At 40.4% G+C, this 17,389-nt stretch overlaps 1 protein-coding gene across 3 annotated transcripts in view; it reads right to left on the bottom strand.

The window, feature by feature from the left end:
* PHF2 (PHD finger protein 2) overlaps positions 1-17,389 on the bottom strand; it is a 107,172-nt gene that overhangs the window by 29,096 nt on the left and 60,687 nt on the right. For all 3 annotated transcript variants that reach the window (XM_068907101.1, XM_068907103.1, XM_068907104.1), the window contains 7 exons: positions 11,765-11,925; positions 8,131-8,272; positions 5,279-5,465; positions 4,534-4,696; positions 2,952-3,039; positions 2,233-2,339; positions 972-1,063 (listed from right to left, as the gene is read on the bottom strand). In XM_068907101.1, coding sequence (XP_068763202.1) covers positions 972-1,063; positions 2,233-2,339; positions 2,952-3,039; positions 4,534-4,696; positions 5,279-5,465; positions 8,131-8,272; positions 11,765-11,925 — 940 coding nt within the window. The remainder of the gene's footprint in view (positions 1-971; positions 1,064-2,232; positions 2,340-2,951; positions 3,040-4,533; positions 4,697-5,278; positions 5,466-8,130; positions 8,273-11,764; positions 11,926-17,389) is intronic.

The raw sequence follows: 17,389 nt of genomic DNA, 5'->3' as shown, positions 1-17,389 counted from the left end.
GGAAGCATCTTAGACAAACACAATTACACCAACTATGCACAGCAGATCTCTTCTGCCCCCTAAGAACCACGCTGTTCACGATGCTCCTCATGATGCTGCTCATGGGACACAGAACCTTCCCCTCTACATCACAGTTTCAATTTATAGGTCAGTAATTAATCAAAGGATTTTCAGTGCGACCATTGTTATTAGACGGCCCATGCGCAAAAACTCTGGTTCAGCTCACAAGATTTGATCCCCAAACCCAACGTTATGAGTGATGCGTCAGGCAGGGTTGGTCTTGGCAAGGATGGAACAGAGACAGACTGAGAAGTTCTTTCGTCTCTGCAAATGGCTGTGCAAAAGCAGGTCTGCTGCTTTCTAGATAGGCAGGCCACAGTACCTGAGGAAACCAGCAATGTTAGCTTTCCTGTTCACAATTTATGATTGAACAGTCTGTCTCTTACAGCTAATTCCTTACAATTTTAGAGCAACACATGCATGAGTAACTCTGCTGAAATGATTACAGCAGCAAATTCAAGCTGCAAATCCCTTTAAATCTTCTCTCTAACCGATAGGTATTGCCTGCCTCAGTCAACACATCGATTTGCAGGAACTGGGCACCTTGTACACACAAAAATGCAGGCATCATTCTAGGTCTCACTTGCATCGACTACCTCTGCCAAATTGTTTTGGCACATGAAAACGTTCGGTTATGGAGAACATTCATTCAGTATGCTTTTGGTCATGTGCAGAACTGACTTTTTAAAAACTCTGATAGCACCTTTTTTTTCTGCTGACCCCTCCTGTAACAGTATGAACCCTCAGCTGTCTTCCTCCTTCCCCTTCCTCCTGGTCTCTTCTCTTTGGGATTCTAGAGTTGTGTGTTTTGCTATGGAAATATTATTTGTTCTAGTGTTTGTTCTCTATTTCAGTACTGACAATGAACACAATATTAACGAATGCAATGTTAAAGCACGGTCTTTTCCTACCTGTTTTTTAGTCCATGACCTGAAAGCACCATTGAGAATTTTTGCTCCTTGGAGTAAATGAGCAGGAGGCTGTTGCCCAGCTTTGTGCAAACCTAAGTAGAGGAAAAAACAGTGCCATTCAAACATTGAGAGCTACAGTTATTTTACATAAATTCTTTAATTTGAAAAAGTTTAAGCGTGCTCTTTGAAAGGTGATCACCACAAACGAATCCCTGTTCTAACTTGATGGTAATAAGGTATATATTTACTGTGCCATAAATCCAACTCGGCCTTTCTACACTGTGTTCCTATAAATTATGTCTGCACTGGAAATCATTTAAGTTCCTTTACTGGTCACGTACTCAAGTAGCTTCTGTGTTCAAATGTCGCAGATTGAAGGAATAAAAAGGTACTGTCAGTGGCTCTTTCTTTCTGCCTAACCAAAGCAAGTATCAATATGTGGGAACAAAGGCTATGTTGCGCAAACTATCCCACCTCTCCTTTATGAGTACAAGCTTATCTAAACTTCTCTGCTTTTTTAATATTTTTGTTCAGAGTTGGTCACAAGGGGGCCCCCTTCCCGGCTACACTCGAGTCTATAACCTTACTAATCAGATGCATTTTACTTGTTATAAAAGAATCTGGTAGGTTTCTCTAGAGACAAGTTCTGTAACAAGAAATAGAGGCAAAAAGCAAAGCCGGCCTGCATCTTTAAAAAACGTTTGTGTGTGCACATTTGGATCAGCTATGAAGGAATCTGATTTAGAAGATCCTGAGTTTCACAGAGGACTTTGCTCTGATTCTTGGTACTCCTGCTGGCCACGTCACCAATGTTAAGTCGAACTCATGTATGTATGAGTGGCCCACGTATTTCCACCGAAATCAGCAGAATTATGACAAAAGGAAATACTACTCAACATGCCTTGGGCTGACACAGTGTGTAGGACATCAGGCTGAAAAAAGGGAACGAATCCAAACCTGAGAGGCAACTGAAGACTTGTGCTACCAAGCCTAGATGGTTGGTTACAACGTTATTTGCTTCTGTCCTGTCACATCACAGCAGTATGGCAGACAGACTCTGTTTCAAGAAACACTTTCTAAACTTCCCAGCTCTATTTCTCCTGGCTGATATGTTAAAAGTAAAATTTTTAAATACTAACAAGAATGATTTTAGCCTTTATCCATCTTCTATGTGGCACATCAGCAGAAATTTAGAGTAACTATTTTCACGTCCCCAAGACTAAGCAAACAAGGCAGGCAAAAAAAAAAAATGCAGTTTTACCTTTAAAAGTCTCTAGTAGATGCTTTCCCATATACCAACATGCAGTTTCAAAGTTTGGAAACTGGGTCAGACTGACAATTTTCAGTCGTCTTTCTACTTCATATGCCCTACAAGACAAAGCAAAACGAACTTAGAGCATAGCAGGTCATAGGCACATTGCACAGTGAAAAGCACTGCTCATAAATACCTTAGAGGTTCATTGTGCAGCCCTTCATTTCTTTGTGCTGCTTACCAAGTATTCTGGCATCAGACCAAAAGTGCAACATAAAATAACACTAGTAAGAAACTGTAAGACATAGATGTAAGATAGTTTTATTGCACTCTTTGTCCAGCAACAGTAAAGAACTACTTCTACAGCCTTACACCGGGCAAAGAGGCCAGCTGAGCAGGTGAGGACTTGTTCAGAAGGTGAATGGCACGTTCTAAGCTAGATCTCCTGACCGTTTTTAACTGCTCTTCCTTTGGGGTTTGGCCACATCAGCACGAACACCTCACATCTCCTTCCATGCTCTGTGCAGTAAGTGTAAGGACTGTCTAAGAATACCTCAGCATGGCAGAACACAGTGGAAGGGGAAGAACACGGGTACACTTTCCAAAAGTGCCCAATAGGGCTACATCAAAAACATGACTGCAAACGTCAGCTAATTATTACGAGAGAGGATGGCTAATTTATTAAAAACTGAGCCTCAACCTAACTTTAGGTTTTAGAGACAGATTACCTCATCTGCATTTCAACACTTAGACTATGTAGAAAATGTCCTGCAAAGGCTAGGCAGTCTACAGGTGTCAGAGTTGCATAAATCCAACCTAAAAGAGAAAAAGAAGAGGCTTGAGAATAAAAACTGGATTCATAGTAACAAAAATTGTTTTATGACAGGATGTTTACACCTCATTTAGCAACTTACTTCCTAGATACCAACGAGGCTCATCAGTTCAATTCAGCACTACAACTGCATACACTTAAAACAAGGTTGAAGTTGCCCCCTTGTTTATTTTGCACAACAAAGATCTAGTCGAGGAAAGCGCTAAGTACCTTTGTCTCCCATCCCAAGACTACCTTCAAATGTGGCAAGATCAAGTAAACAGAAAGTGAAGGTGACATTGCTCATGTGCCATTACTTTCTTTTTATTGTAAAAAGCTGCAGCAGTAGCAGCGACATAATGATAGCTGCTTTCACATCACCATAAAAATCTGTGACATCTCTTGACACTGAATTTACTGTAGTGCCAGGAGCCGGTGTTTTCCATATACTTATTTTCATAAGACAAATCTACTTAAATTGGTGACTCTCTATAAATTTTTCCGTGTTTATTCCACCATCTGGTTCACATATGGTCATGAGAGAAATACCCACTTTCCACTTTTTACGGTCAAAGCAATATTCAGACGTGTAATTGTTCTGTGTAAAACTACACTCACACAGCAAAATGGCGCTCCTGCAGGCTTCCTCTAAAACACAAATGCCGGCGCTGTTAATAATTACTTGTGCTGCCTGGAAGTCTCAACTCACATTAAGAATCCAGCGGGTAATGCATTGTGTAAAGGCACATAGAGGGGGAAAATGTCCCTGTGCCAAAAAGATCACAGTTTAAACAGATAAAGGGGAGTGATGGAAACAGAAATGCAAATGAGAAATAATTGGCCAAGCTCACAGGAAGGTGAGGGACGAGAGGCACGAGTAGAACTCAGTTCACCTAAAACTATGCTGTTTATGCTGTTTCGTTAATCAGCTCCCTGTTTGCATGAAGATCCTCCCAGGAGCTGAGAAAAAAAAAAATCCACCATCTCTAAGCGTCAATGAAAGTCTGAATCTACCAAGTAACCGAAATGAATTTGTGACAGCCACATCTTCAGCCTCATGTGAAACAATAATGCACGCTCACACCCATACAGGCACCTAGAGTCCTTCAGTGTCATAGGGAATCAATGACTGTGGAGGGGATTTTGAGGGGGTCACAGCAAGCAAGCAATTCAACACGAGCTCTCTGTTGGGTGGCAAAAAGCACCAATGTCATTCTTGGACATACAAAGACAGGACTTGTGAGTTACTTCAATCCAACTAGAGGAAGAGTGGAACACTGTGTTAGTTGTATTTTTAAAGGCTACTGAAATACTGAGAGAAAACAGAAAACAGTTCTGAAATTTTTTTGTAAGCATATGAAATGAGACTTCTACTGAGAATTAGACTTTATATTTTGTCAGAGAAATGTGGTTAAAACACATTAATTCCGTAGTTTAGAGATGCCCTTTCAGTATTTCTAAAACAAACAAAAAAACCTCACCTTTAACAGCCTGCTCACCTGATGGAATGAAGAGGGTCTGTCCTTGTTTAACTGTGCATTTGTAACATTTATCTACTTGGTCTGCAAAAAACATTTCACTGTGGTTTGCTGCCGATTGCCAGCGTTCATAAAGAGAAATATTTGCAGGGGCTGGTTTGATAAGATAAAATATTTTTTCTCCCTAAATTAGAAAAGATGCAATTAGCAATAAGCAACCAAACCAAGCAACACTGCACTGACACAGATAAATGTACACACACCAAAATACACACACATATTTAAATAAATATATAGCATTACATATTTTACCACTATTTAAATAAAATTGGCTAGTCAGTTTTGTACAGCACTATTGAAATAACTAAATCACTAACTGATCACATTTGCTCAGATTTGGGGGGCAGATGTTGCAAAAGGTCTCCAGTATTAAATTCCATTACCCTGCAACTGCAGGACTTAGTATCTGCCAAGTCTTAAAAAGATGTGTGCGTAAAAGACACTAAAGAACTATTAATATTCTAACATAGTGAGAAAACATAGACAACTTCACATGCCAAGATGCTTCCTTGCTTGACAGAAAGTAGCATGACTGAGACTATGCCTGCTTACAGCACGCATAGCCATGAGAAATGTGCAGAGCCTCAACTGGATCTTGGGGAACAAAACTGAGAAGAGATCTGAATCTTTGAGAGAGTTTTAGGAAGGTCTTAGGATATAAAATTTAATAAATTACTAGATATACCACAAAAACATGAATCCTCACCTTCAGCACATGGTACCATGCAGATGCTCCTCCAGAATCTATGTGGAAATCTGTATAGCTGTCCTTCACACAGATCAGGCAGTACTTGGTAACTTTTGGTTTAGCCAGAAGAGCATCATCAGGCCAATAGTTTTCCACCCACGACAATTTCTTAACTATATCTGGAGGCTCTACAAAACTGGACATCCTTTACAGAAAGAATTAAAAACAAATATGCAGCTTTTTTAAAAAAAGAATGCAATAAGCCTGATACAATGAGAAGTGGCATCTGATCCTAATATCCACATGGCAATCTGAAGTGATCCGGCAAGAACCAGTGGGGTTGTTCATTTAGACTGCAGCAATTCAGAAAATTTGTGAAAATTTTTCACAGATAGAAATGAAACATTTTGTTAAGTATGATGATTTGGCAATGATCCACTGATCTATTTCAGTAGCAATATTTATGATAAAATATTTGGTGTTTGTATTTTTCTACTTCCTGCCTCTTGCTATGTGGGCTCGGGTATCAATAGCACTGTATCACAGCCACTTTTCCAAGCGCCTTCAGAAGAACAATTGAAATGGGTGCATTCTTACAAAAATGATCTGTTAAATCTCAAAAATTTGCAAGTTAACCTGAAATTTTAATATTTAAGACTTAAGAACTAAATAAGTCTTTATTTGATGCTGACAATTACCGTGATCTTTTTTTAGACTGATTACACTTCATGAAAAACTCTCAAGGAGGAAAAAGTGTAATTTAGGTTGATCATTTGAATATATTCAAATCACAGCTAAGACAATATACTGGCATAATGCAAAGGTAATAAAAGCACTTCATCCCAAAATGCGATAAACTTTATATTTAACTAGTCAAAAATTTGGACTAACACTTGCAGGGAGTGGAGGTTTACTGTTGGAAACCTTCAGATTTCACTTTAATGAGAATATCTGCACTTCAATCTAAAATTAAATGCTCCCACACGTCATTTATGTTCACTGTCAAATACTGATAACAATAGCTCCATTTTAAAAAGTAAGGAAAGATGAAGCAGTGCATTCAATTAAAATGTCACTGTCTATGTTAAGAAATCAAATATTTGCTAGTTAACGTCTAAATCAGCAGCAATGACAGCTCCAACAGTCCTTAAGAACAAAAGACCTCCCATTATTCTACAGTAATAGCAGAAAGCTAAAAAAATCTCTACTGAAAATACTGGTAATCCTTGAAGTAGGTGATTACTATAGATGCTTTCTGAAGAAATGAGCGTAAACTACTAAAACACTAACCACAAGGCTAAAGGTTATGGCTTCAAAAAGAAATGAACATGTTATTAGCCATCAGCTTTCTTTTTCAGACTCACTTAAGCCTAATGTCTTCTTGCTAAAATAGAATGCTCCCCAAAACAACCATTCTTCATTTTTGTGCTGACACTCACCACTTTTTGTGTAGTGTTTGTATAAAGGAACTTTTTTCTATAGTATGTTTCCTTTCTAGAAGTACTAGTTACCCAGAAGGACTACAAGAACTGTAAAAAGGATTCACATAGTTGCATGAAGTTCAATATATTATAGATGCATCTGCTCAGTTCAAGTTATAAATACAGCTATACAAAGCACATTGCAAAAAGCAATCATTTTTATTCTTAGGCATCTTTACTACCTAATTGTCTTACGCAAAGAATCCAATATAAAACATGAGGAGAATACGAGATTTCCTATCACTGAGTACAGATAAAATGAACGTTGCCAGTACCGCTACATCTAGCTCACCGCATCACTAAAGCACCTCGGCTTCAAATTCAGAGCTCAACTTTCTGTTAGGCTATTAGCATCACTCTAGTTCTGAACTGCTGTCATATGGATTACAGGTTAACTTGTAAAATGACTTAAATTAAAACTTTTACAGATAGTACAGGATTACAAAATTATAATTATTCCAAACTTACTTTCATTAAAGAACAGCCAGTGATGTGTTATGCCACACCTAGAGCCACACCTCATCTATTTACTTGGTCTCCACAACATTAAATAGAAATGGATTTCAATATGTAATATACCATGCAATCAAAATGACCGTTCATTATTATCAGCGTTATATAAATAGCATGCTCACTGCTGCACAACACATTTTAAAAAAGAACCTCTGAGGAGATGACCATGTTAAAAGATGGCCTTAAGCTGGGGAAGGACTTTTGTTGCTTTACATCCATCAAGATTCTCATCTCATCAGGAAACCAACACAAAATATTAAAAAATAAGACCTCTCATGTCCATGTTTTCCTACAAACTTACATACAGTTTTATGATACCTCTGTGATACATCTTTGTCCTTCTTTCTTTGGTCTTATCAGTATTTGTCTGGCTGCACATAGATATCTAACATTATACTAGAAACATCCTATATTATCATTCACTACCAGGACAAAACAGAGAGTTGACGTACATCCCTCTAGCATATGTACTGAATTAACTGAATATGTACTGAATTAACAGTACTGAATTGACTACACCTTTACTACTAGAGTTAATATAAACCTGAGAGGTGCCAAAATGTTCTATTCTGATGTATGAATGCTGATGATCTGCAAGTCTGAAGTACCAAGATAAATACCAGCCCATGTTGTCCACTACATAGCATTCTCGTGGTACAGTTAATAGCACTTTCATTTCCATGTTTTGCCTAAAATGGCTATATATAGACAACGCAGTGGCGAGTCAGAACAACAAGAAACCAGTATCTCAAGCTTAAACCAGTATTTCCTAAAGAGAGAACACCAGTGGAGAAGGAAGATGCTGTTCAAACTCCCTCACTCACACCCGGTGAAGTATCCAGGACCCTGTGCAGTGCAGGGGCTGGACCATCTTACCTAGTGTCCGAGAACTCCAGGTTAGTCACGTTGAGGACCCGTTTCCTGTTCGTACTGTAGTAGTAATCAACAAATTCCTTTAGTTTCATCTTACAGTCTTTCTGTTTGGTGACATCAGTAACATCAACACTTCTCTCTGGTCCTAAAAATTAATTCAATGAAAAAGAGAGATTGAAGGGCAGTCTTATTTGGCCCATTTTATATATATATAATATGGGTAAGTTAACATTTTGAGAAACACATCAGTCTTTTAATTTTCTGATCTTCTTAGCCTTTGTAACCATCATTTTATTGTTTTTATGGGGGGGGGGGTGTTTTTGTATACATACACATACATACATACACACACACATATAGATATGTATCTATATAACACTTTTGTGTTTATGCCCCATGACATTTATTTCTGTAGTTTTTACATGAAAAGGATTACTGTTACTTTGAACCTATTAATTTCATCGCAGATTTCATTTGTTTGGTGACAATTATATGCAAAATACTTGGATATCCACAAAGTAAGCCCTAATCACTACGCATTAAGACCTCATGATTCTAGACAGAGTGCAATACTGTACAGCATATCTTGTCAAACTCATTTTTCAAAAACATCAGTTCCATTATGCTTTATTAAAGATTTTATTCATGACATCTATACATGAGGAGGAGTTCTGCAGGAAGATTTCTATTTAAAAATGATATTATTTCAAGTGCACCATGAAGAGTTTGACCTTTTGTTATTTTACTTAACATTACATCTATCCAAAATCCATCTGCTCTGTATTTGGATACAGAGAATAAGCTGCTAGTACATACGCATTTCCTCTGACAGCTTGTCAACAACAGCTTGGATACAAATCTCCAGAGTTAATACTAATGGTACTAGTCAATTAGATGAGTAGAATTTTATCCAGAGTACACCAGAGAAGACATGGAGAAAGTCAGAGTGCCTATGTCTAAGCACATTCTCTTATCCCTTCCGGAAGAACAGCATCCCTTTAGACTTTCCTCCCCTCAGTTTTAATTGGCCTTACTTTTCCTCTTCCAGTCTTTCATTCATAGCTTTCTCACATTAGGAGAGACAGGAAATCAACTTGTTTTTTTCCAAAATAGAACGCCAGCACAGTAATGATGTATGTGGCGGTCTCATTTGTGCTGTTTCATCCTCTGATATTTGCTTGTTTCTAAAAGACGTTCTAGGACCAATGTAATAAACTACAAAACCGCAAGATAAATTCTTGCTTGGGAAATCTCGTTCAAGCCAGCTAAGTCCATGGAGGTTATATCAGAGCATATTTGTTCATTCACTTTAAAATCTAGTGCCAGCTTCAGAATTAAATAATCTATGTTCTTCCCTTTGGCTTTTCACTAACACTTTTATTGTGAGGGTGGATTACTTCAGCTAGAGGCTGAGGAAAAAGCCAGCATATGCCTAAGGAGCACCTAGGTCAAACAAGAAAATCTGCTATGCATAGCAGATGGACAAGGAAAATGCTTTTCCTGTGAAGGCAATGGGAGAGAGAGAACAATAAAATCAGGGGTCTTGCATTCTTTGTTATTCATAGTTCTCTCACTGCACACAATCACTGCCAAAAGGGGTAGAGACAGTCAAGAACACCAGTGGCTGCTGATAGCTCCCATCAGTTTGGGGAAATGGTCAGTATCCTGGCAAGTACGGTATAGAAGGAAGGAGTGGTTAATAGACTTTGTAAGGAGATAAAGGGAGCCGTGAAACAGATAGATACTTCAGAATGGAAGTCATGACTCCGAAAGGACGATACGTTGCCAGAAGACTGGAAGGAAAAAGAATGTCACAGAAAATGACACAGAAGAGGAGTAAGAAAGAACAACAGACAAGATCACACATGCCAAAGGAAGAAGGGTATGTAAACAAGGCAAGTGATTTCATAGCAGTTACATGGCTCCTGGCCAAGGTATGTCTTCCAAGGTGGGATGACATGATGACCAGAGAGAAGACGCGATGCGATGCCCTGCCAAGGTTACAGACAGGAGCACGCGTGTATGAACGAACCCAAATGACCAACAGCAGCAAAAAAAGCCTCTTTCTATGGACTGACACCAAGTGTTGAATTGGTCTGCCTTTGCAGAGTGGGAATCTCAGTCTAATAATTACTTTCACACAAAGCAAGATGGCAGCAATCACTTAAGACCTGGCCTGAAGAAACAATTTTTGGATATCACAGTGACTGTTTCTTTTAATGGGAGTGCTCTGGACTACAATTCAGCCTGGCTCAGGCTCACTGTAAGATACGTAAGTTGGTACAAGAGTAAACTAATTACTAATTACAATTTACCACTGCATAATGAAGCTTGAAATCTTCATAGCTCAAGGGGTGATGACAATATTTTACAATAACAAAGTCTCCTTCCTAATTTGGCCATAAAACACACATACACCGCACTGCTCCCCCTGTGAATGCTCTCTGCAAATTCTCATGAAGAAAGCACCACCAGTTCTGAGGCAGAAGATAACAGCCAGCTAGGGCAAACATCATAGTTTTACAGAAAATGCCTTAATATAGCTAGGCTTGGATACCTGACAACCTTCATTTAATAATCTGCAAAAAGCATAAGCAAAGAATATGTAAAACGTGAGCAAATCCAAGTTGGAGCATCTCACATGGCTTTGCAGAAGTAGGCGCTCCTGCAGGAAGTGCAGGGTGGTTAGAACTGGGCCTGAGGACAGGAGCATTACTCCCGATGGGACTGCTTGTGCCCAGAGCATCCTTTACGCTGGCCTAGCACCTGCTGGCAATTCCAGAGCACACTGCCTTTCACTCCCTCTCCTCTCCAAGCCGCAGCTCACTAGGACCACACTAGCTGCAGGAGAGAAAACAACCCTAGGATTATTCTGACTCGCACCAAATGCTAAACTGGTTCTCAGTCAACCTGGGGAGTGCAAGAATACATACAGAGCCTGCAGTCCCCTACGTCTGCCTTCTCAAGGCTTTCTCTGTAGCATGTATAGACCCGCCCACAAACATATGGGCTGTAGGGCCTATATAGCACAGGTGAGGTTTTGAGTGGTCTTCTCCATCTTTCTAAAGCCTTCAAACATATGAAGTCTGAAATATTTTTGTTATTTACCTTCTAGTTAACTGTCACCCTGCTCCACAGACAGCCTGCATGAGAACGGCACTGCAGGCTCACCAAGGAGCCTGGGATCTCCAGATCCAATCTTCCCTGGGAGCACCAGAAGACGAGAGGCAAGAGCTCTCCCAGCCTGGAGCCGAAGTGAGCAGCCAGCTGAAAGAGTTCTTCTCCCAAGCGCTTGTCAAGAGCCTGATTTAAACAAGTATCAACAGAAGCAAACAAACACTGAATTCCTCCCGAGTTATCTTCCTTTTATATGGAAGGAACCAAACTGATTTTTACACAAAGGGCAGCCCCAACATCCCTCCCATTCCTCTTCTTCATCCCTTTCTCCTTTATTCCTTCATGCCATAACACGATTTTGAACTAGCTCAAGGAGTTGGCTGGGCAGGCGCACTCAGCCTAGGAATGAACTGAGACCTATTCCGGGCAGGGGTGCAGTCTTCTCAACACAGGGACGGGTTTAAAGGAGTTTAAACTGAGCACTAAACAACACAACGCCACATGCTTGCTAGATACGCACCGACATAGTTTTCAACGTCGCTGACGTAGAACGTGGGTGCAGGTACAGACAAGCCCAGGCCGTCTTTCTTCGGAACGAGGATGGGTTCTGTGAAGCCATTTTCCTCCAAATACTCCGTTGTTAGTTGGCTGCCCGGCACTTTTGCTACTATATCTTCAGCACTAAAAAAGTAAACACAGTTTCAACGGCAAGGTATTTCCATGCCCAGCTTGGCATCTGCTGCATTTCACTACTGAAAGGAAAAGGTTATGAATAAGCAAGCGTAGGATGATGTCAGCCATAAGAGGTCCCTACTCGCTGATGCTGTATGCTGCATGTTTTGTTCAGTGGGTGCCTCAACTTTTTTGAAACATCTAGAATGCCCTTACGCCTCTATTCTGTTATTTGAATGCTAAAAACTGGATTTTTTTTTTTAAAAAGCCCCAAATTTTTTGAAGTGCAATGGATTCTGGGCACCTAATTCTTAACTTCTTTACACATGCCAACTCTGTACTCTGACTTGTATCCCTTCCTGTTTAACATCTGATTTCATATACATAGAAATGATACATTTATTCAAAGCCTACCAAAAGCACTTCAGATACACGGAAACATACGATGCTAGCGACTGTAGACAAAGACATCTCTTGGTCACTAAGTGTACAAGTTCATACTAGCAACACTTTTTCTAACGTTTCTTTTGACGGCCCTCAAATAAACAAATTTCCACTGACTCGAATAAGCACTGCATATGCAAAGCACCTCTAAGAACCAGTCAAAAGCCTGGTCTTTGAATAAGAGAATACTACAAACAAAAATAAATTCTTAATTCTTGGGAAATTCACTCACCAGAGCTAAAAATCAATAGTGCGATGTTATTAGGCTACGTGATGTTTTATGTTCTCACTCAGACCTGCTCAGATCAGGTGTTAAACAATGTTTTAGCAGCATTCTGCCCTCTCTTTTAACAGGTTGGCGTGACTTCCCGGGATGGAAAGCTCTGGAGAATCAGATCCCTCTGTGCTAGCTGGCTAACTGCATTCCTGCAAACTATGCTAAGGATCACAGTTAACTGCAAAACTTCAGTTATTTGCAAAGGCGGTGCAAAAGACAAAAGCTGTAAAGCAATTTATTACCAAGCACGTGAGGCATACTAAAATCTTCTGGAGTCAATTCACTCAACTCAAATGCACCAACTACTGGAAACTTCTAAAATAACAGTTTATGATGAAAGACCATTTTCCTCAAGTATAAGAATCTGTCAAGTTATCAGTGATCACTGTCAACGAAATTAGCGATAAATATCCCAGTTTAAAGAAGGCAATATTAAAAATACTACATAATCTCAAATAAATTGTTTGGGAAATATTCTGCAAATCCCTTTCAGATAGCTGAGAGGGCTTTGAAGTGACTAATAAAAGAGCAGGTTGATCAAACGATCAGTTATTTACACCAACAATTCTCAACAGAATTTGAAATTGAATTTCTAGATCTTTTCCAAGGGTAAAATGTTTAAAATTCAAAGTGAAAGATGACTGCACTCTAAATGATTACCAATCCTAAAAGTGCTTTAGCAAGTAAGTCGTTGTTTGTCGCTTCTCTCTCTTTGAAACGACTTTAGTAACCAAGCAAATATTTGGACTCCATGAAAACACGTTGGACCTCGACTGTGGCGCGTGGCGAGGCCTCGCCGCCACTCCTGCTGCCCGGCGGGCAGGCAGTTGCGGAGAGAGGGAAAATAACCAACCTTTGAATGTTGACCCCAAAAAGCATCAACTTCAGGAACCCTTAAGACTAATACATGACTGCCCTCTTCTGCGTTAGCTCTGAATTACAGCTCATGTTTTCATCCAGTTGCCAAAAGCAGGAGGCAGGTGAGAAAGGTGATGAGACTGAAAGCTTGGCCAGCGCAGCCCACTCAGCTGCTGCCACGCTTGCCGTCCATTAAAGCCCCAACTACAGCATAGCCTCAGATACACCTTACTGAGGGGGCTCCTCCTTGCATCCCACCAAGGCAAGAAAACCGCGAGTTTTGGCTCTGCTCAGGTAGCTCGGGTGCCTACCCAGAGGCTGGGCACGGGCTGCAGGCTCCAGCACAGCCGGCGGCTGCGGCAGAGTGATACGGTACAGCGGCATTTGGAAACCAGGCTCTGCTCAGGACAGCTTAGGGCAGGTATTGAACAGGAGGAGGCTGCCTTGTGCACACCCGGTGTTGGATACATGACTGCCTCTGCAAGGGTCTGTACTTACCTGTCTTCCATAGTGTTCATGAACTGCATTAGGCACGCGGGAGTTAAGCTTGAGGAAGTAAGAAGCACATTAAACGCACTCTGTAACTAGATAGCCGTATGGTAGAGCTTCCCAGAGGGAACAAGATGGCCGGATGCAAAAAGGGATGAGATGTAGACAACAGCTTATTTTCGCATCATCCCAGCCAGCGAATCAGTAATGGCTGATCGGGAGGCAAAATGAATCACTGAATCTGGGAGAGCATATGCCTGCGCTGCAAACAGGGGCACTGCCAGCAGACAGCGGTGGCGCGGTGCGGGCCAGCACAGGCTGGCCACCCCAGCACCTCCAAGCTTCCCAGAGCCCCAGGCTCCAGACAGCAGTGCTGCGGCGTGGGCACACACGAGCAAGGCGGTTTAAGGCAAGCACAAAATTATCTGTGCAGATTGCCGACAAAGCTGAGCAAAGGCACCCAGCGAGCCAGACAGGTGGGCAGCAGCGTGAGACACCGAGAATTACGGGGCATGCTGCTGGTCCGGTGTTCCTGGGGCTGAGGCTGGTGCCTGGCAGGTACACTCTGAGCCACGGCAAGGATTATAACCTTCCTCATTTATGTAAGCATCAGTACCATGTACCAACAGTGTACACAGAATAAGGCTGGAAATTTTAAAGAACAAGAAGTAAACTATGGGGAAAATCTCAGAGGAAGGCGGCATTCTCGAAAATGAAGTTCTTGCCGTGCGCTTTTAGGGCTTGACACTTCTTTGCTGCCCCATAATCCGTATATTAGTTCACAGAGGTTTTCCTGCTTTAGAGAACTAGGGTACCTCTTGACGAAGTAGATACTAATGAACTGAAGCTGAGCTCCTCTTAAACTCCAGGCAATCTTATGAACTGGTAAAGAGGAGGGGAACGTTTAACTTGGGAGCAAGGAGCAGAGACTAGAACTACACATAGCGAAAGAGGAGAGTGTAAGACTGAATGAATGAAATTTATTTGTCTGATGGAAAGCTCTAGAGCACATTCATGAATTTCAGTTACCTCTTGAGTGTAAAATGGCATCTGACAGGTTGTTAGAGATACATTTAATGTATCTGGCACTGATCTTTCGTTGAATAAGAACAGGAAATGAAGGCACTGTATAAGCTAAGGTAGCCAAAGGCGGGGGATCCAGCAGCAACGATTAGGAAGCTGCAAGTTAACAAAAGTGTTGGCTGCTTTATTTTATGCCTTTTGTAAATCCTACTTTTGTCACTTTTCCTGATACATCTTCCTCTGCCATCCTGGTGAACATATTACATTCAGTCTAGTCTTTCAATGAATTCTCAATTTGTGCAAATATTGATTTACCACCAAACCTCTGCACTTAGAGTGCCAATGTATGTCTCACATGCTTGTTCAAGCCTGATTTCCTTCTGTATGTGCCACAGAAACACACACGTAGCAGTGAAGAGAGATCAGTATCAGAGCATCTAGTAACGATCATGCCAAAATGGCAAGTCTGACACTTACACTGAAGCACCTGAACAAACAATTTAATTTTATTACTACTACTACTACTATTAGTACTCCAATACTATTCTGGTATTACAAAATCAGGACTTGAATTCCATGTTAAACAATGTCACATATTCTACTGAATTCTGTTGGAAAAACAGTCTCTTGTCTCTCTTTTCCCCAGATACCTCACCGAGCATTAAACAGGCGCCAAATGTTTTCAGCCACCATTTACTGATCTCTGCTACTAGCTCTACATCCTATCTGTTCTCTACAGAGATGTTCAACATTGAAACTTTCCAGAACTTACTGTTACCTCCTCACATGGCATTTAAGTCTTGATATTTTCAAATAAATTAGGTTTAAAAACATTATTTCAACAGTTTTCCAGTTGCTCTGTTTACTTGTTTGTTCATATACCAAATATAGGGCATCAACCCCCTCCTGCCCACCCCCCAAGAACTGGGTAAATATTTAAAAATCAAAGATAAAAGTTGATGGATTTAGGTGACTTAAGGCATGTGACACAGGACTTTGATGAAAATACGCTCATAAAGTAGACATCTTACAAATTACCTTTACTTTTTTTCCTTTTTTGCTTTCTTCACTGTTCCTTTTGATCTGAGTCATTATTTACCATTGTGTTCTGTGAATCAACGATGAAGTTTCTGTCTTTCAAGCAAGACCCCCCTTTTGGGTTCATCAGAGTCTGACTGCTGAATGTTGGGTTTCGGTCTGTGAATATCTGCAGATTTCATTTATTGTCTCTTAAAAGAGAAAATTTCTCAAAAGGACTTTGTTTTACTAAGGCCACCAAAGGGCAGGTCTGAGGCCTGCCTGTTGCAAGCGCTCCTTCCACAGCACACCACTCTTTCTCAGAGGCTTCATTCTGGCAGCAGGAATTTTCTTATACGCAGATGTAAGTGGGAAACAAACAAAACAAGTGGAGCTCTGTATTTTTCCAAATTTAAGAGTGACTCAGAGGTATTAAATATGTGAGTGCAGATCTTCCAGTTATATGCAAACCTCCCAGACATGCAAGCACGCTACATATACCGGGTGAACGTCAGATTCCTGGTTTTTTTAATTAGAAAGGAGGAGGAATCCCATAAAGTCTTGCATATCTTTCGCTAAGGTGCTGAAAGCGTTACATGAGAACACATTTCACTGGAGTAATTGGGGAAGTGAAGACATCACTAAAAACCTGAAGAACTACAATCTTTTCTGAAAGAAATTTGTCAGTTTAAATGTGATCGCTTAATTTTAAACCACATTGCTGGTTTGGACTTTGTGCAAAAGCTTAGGTTTTTGGATTGAGAAGCCCTTAGAACCTGCAATTTAGGAAGCCCTCCTAGATTACTGGAATCATTCAGTCTAGATCTTAATCCTTTTTTATGAAACCAGCTTTCTGACCTGTCAAGTTGCTTTGCATACAAAAAAACAAAAAAGGAAGGTGGGGGGGCGAGGAAGAGAGGGGGAAAACAAGGAAGAGAGGGGGAAGAAAAAAAAAGTCTAAGAAAAATTAAACAGGCCCAAAGGCTGTAGCCAAGCAAATAAAAAGATTGGGTCCTGAATTAAGTGAAATACCTCTGTAAGTGCTACAAACACTCCACAAAGGTATTTTCAGCCTTCTCCTTAAACAGCCTAGGCCAACAACTGCAATTAAAAGTGAAATTAAATTCTCCATAAAATAAAGAAGTTTTATGTTTACCAAGTACAAGTTTCCAAGGATTCTTTAAAAATAATTAGTCATTAATAATTAAGGATTTATTTGGCTCAGATCTACATTAAAGAACCAGAGGAAAATCACCCCTCTTAGAAATGGCTGTGAAGCAGCCTAACAAAGCGTGGAAGACGTCACCTAACAATCAGCACTATTCATTACCCCAAATAAGAGGGCCTTTGTCCCCGTAGTAACTG

This window comes from Struthio camelus, chromosome 14 (assembly GCF_040807025.1).
Source record: "Struthio camelus isolate bStrCam1 chromosome 14, bStrCam1.hap1, whole genome shotgun sequence".
NCBI lineage: Eukaryota > Metazoa > Chordata > Aves > Struthioniformes > Struthionidae > Struthio > Struthio camelus.
Note: the sequence above shows the minus strand (reverse complement) of the source record. Positions and strands in the feature narration are given on the sequence as shown.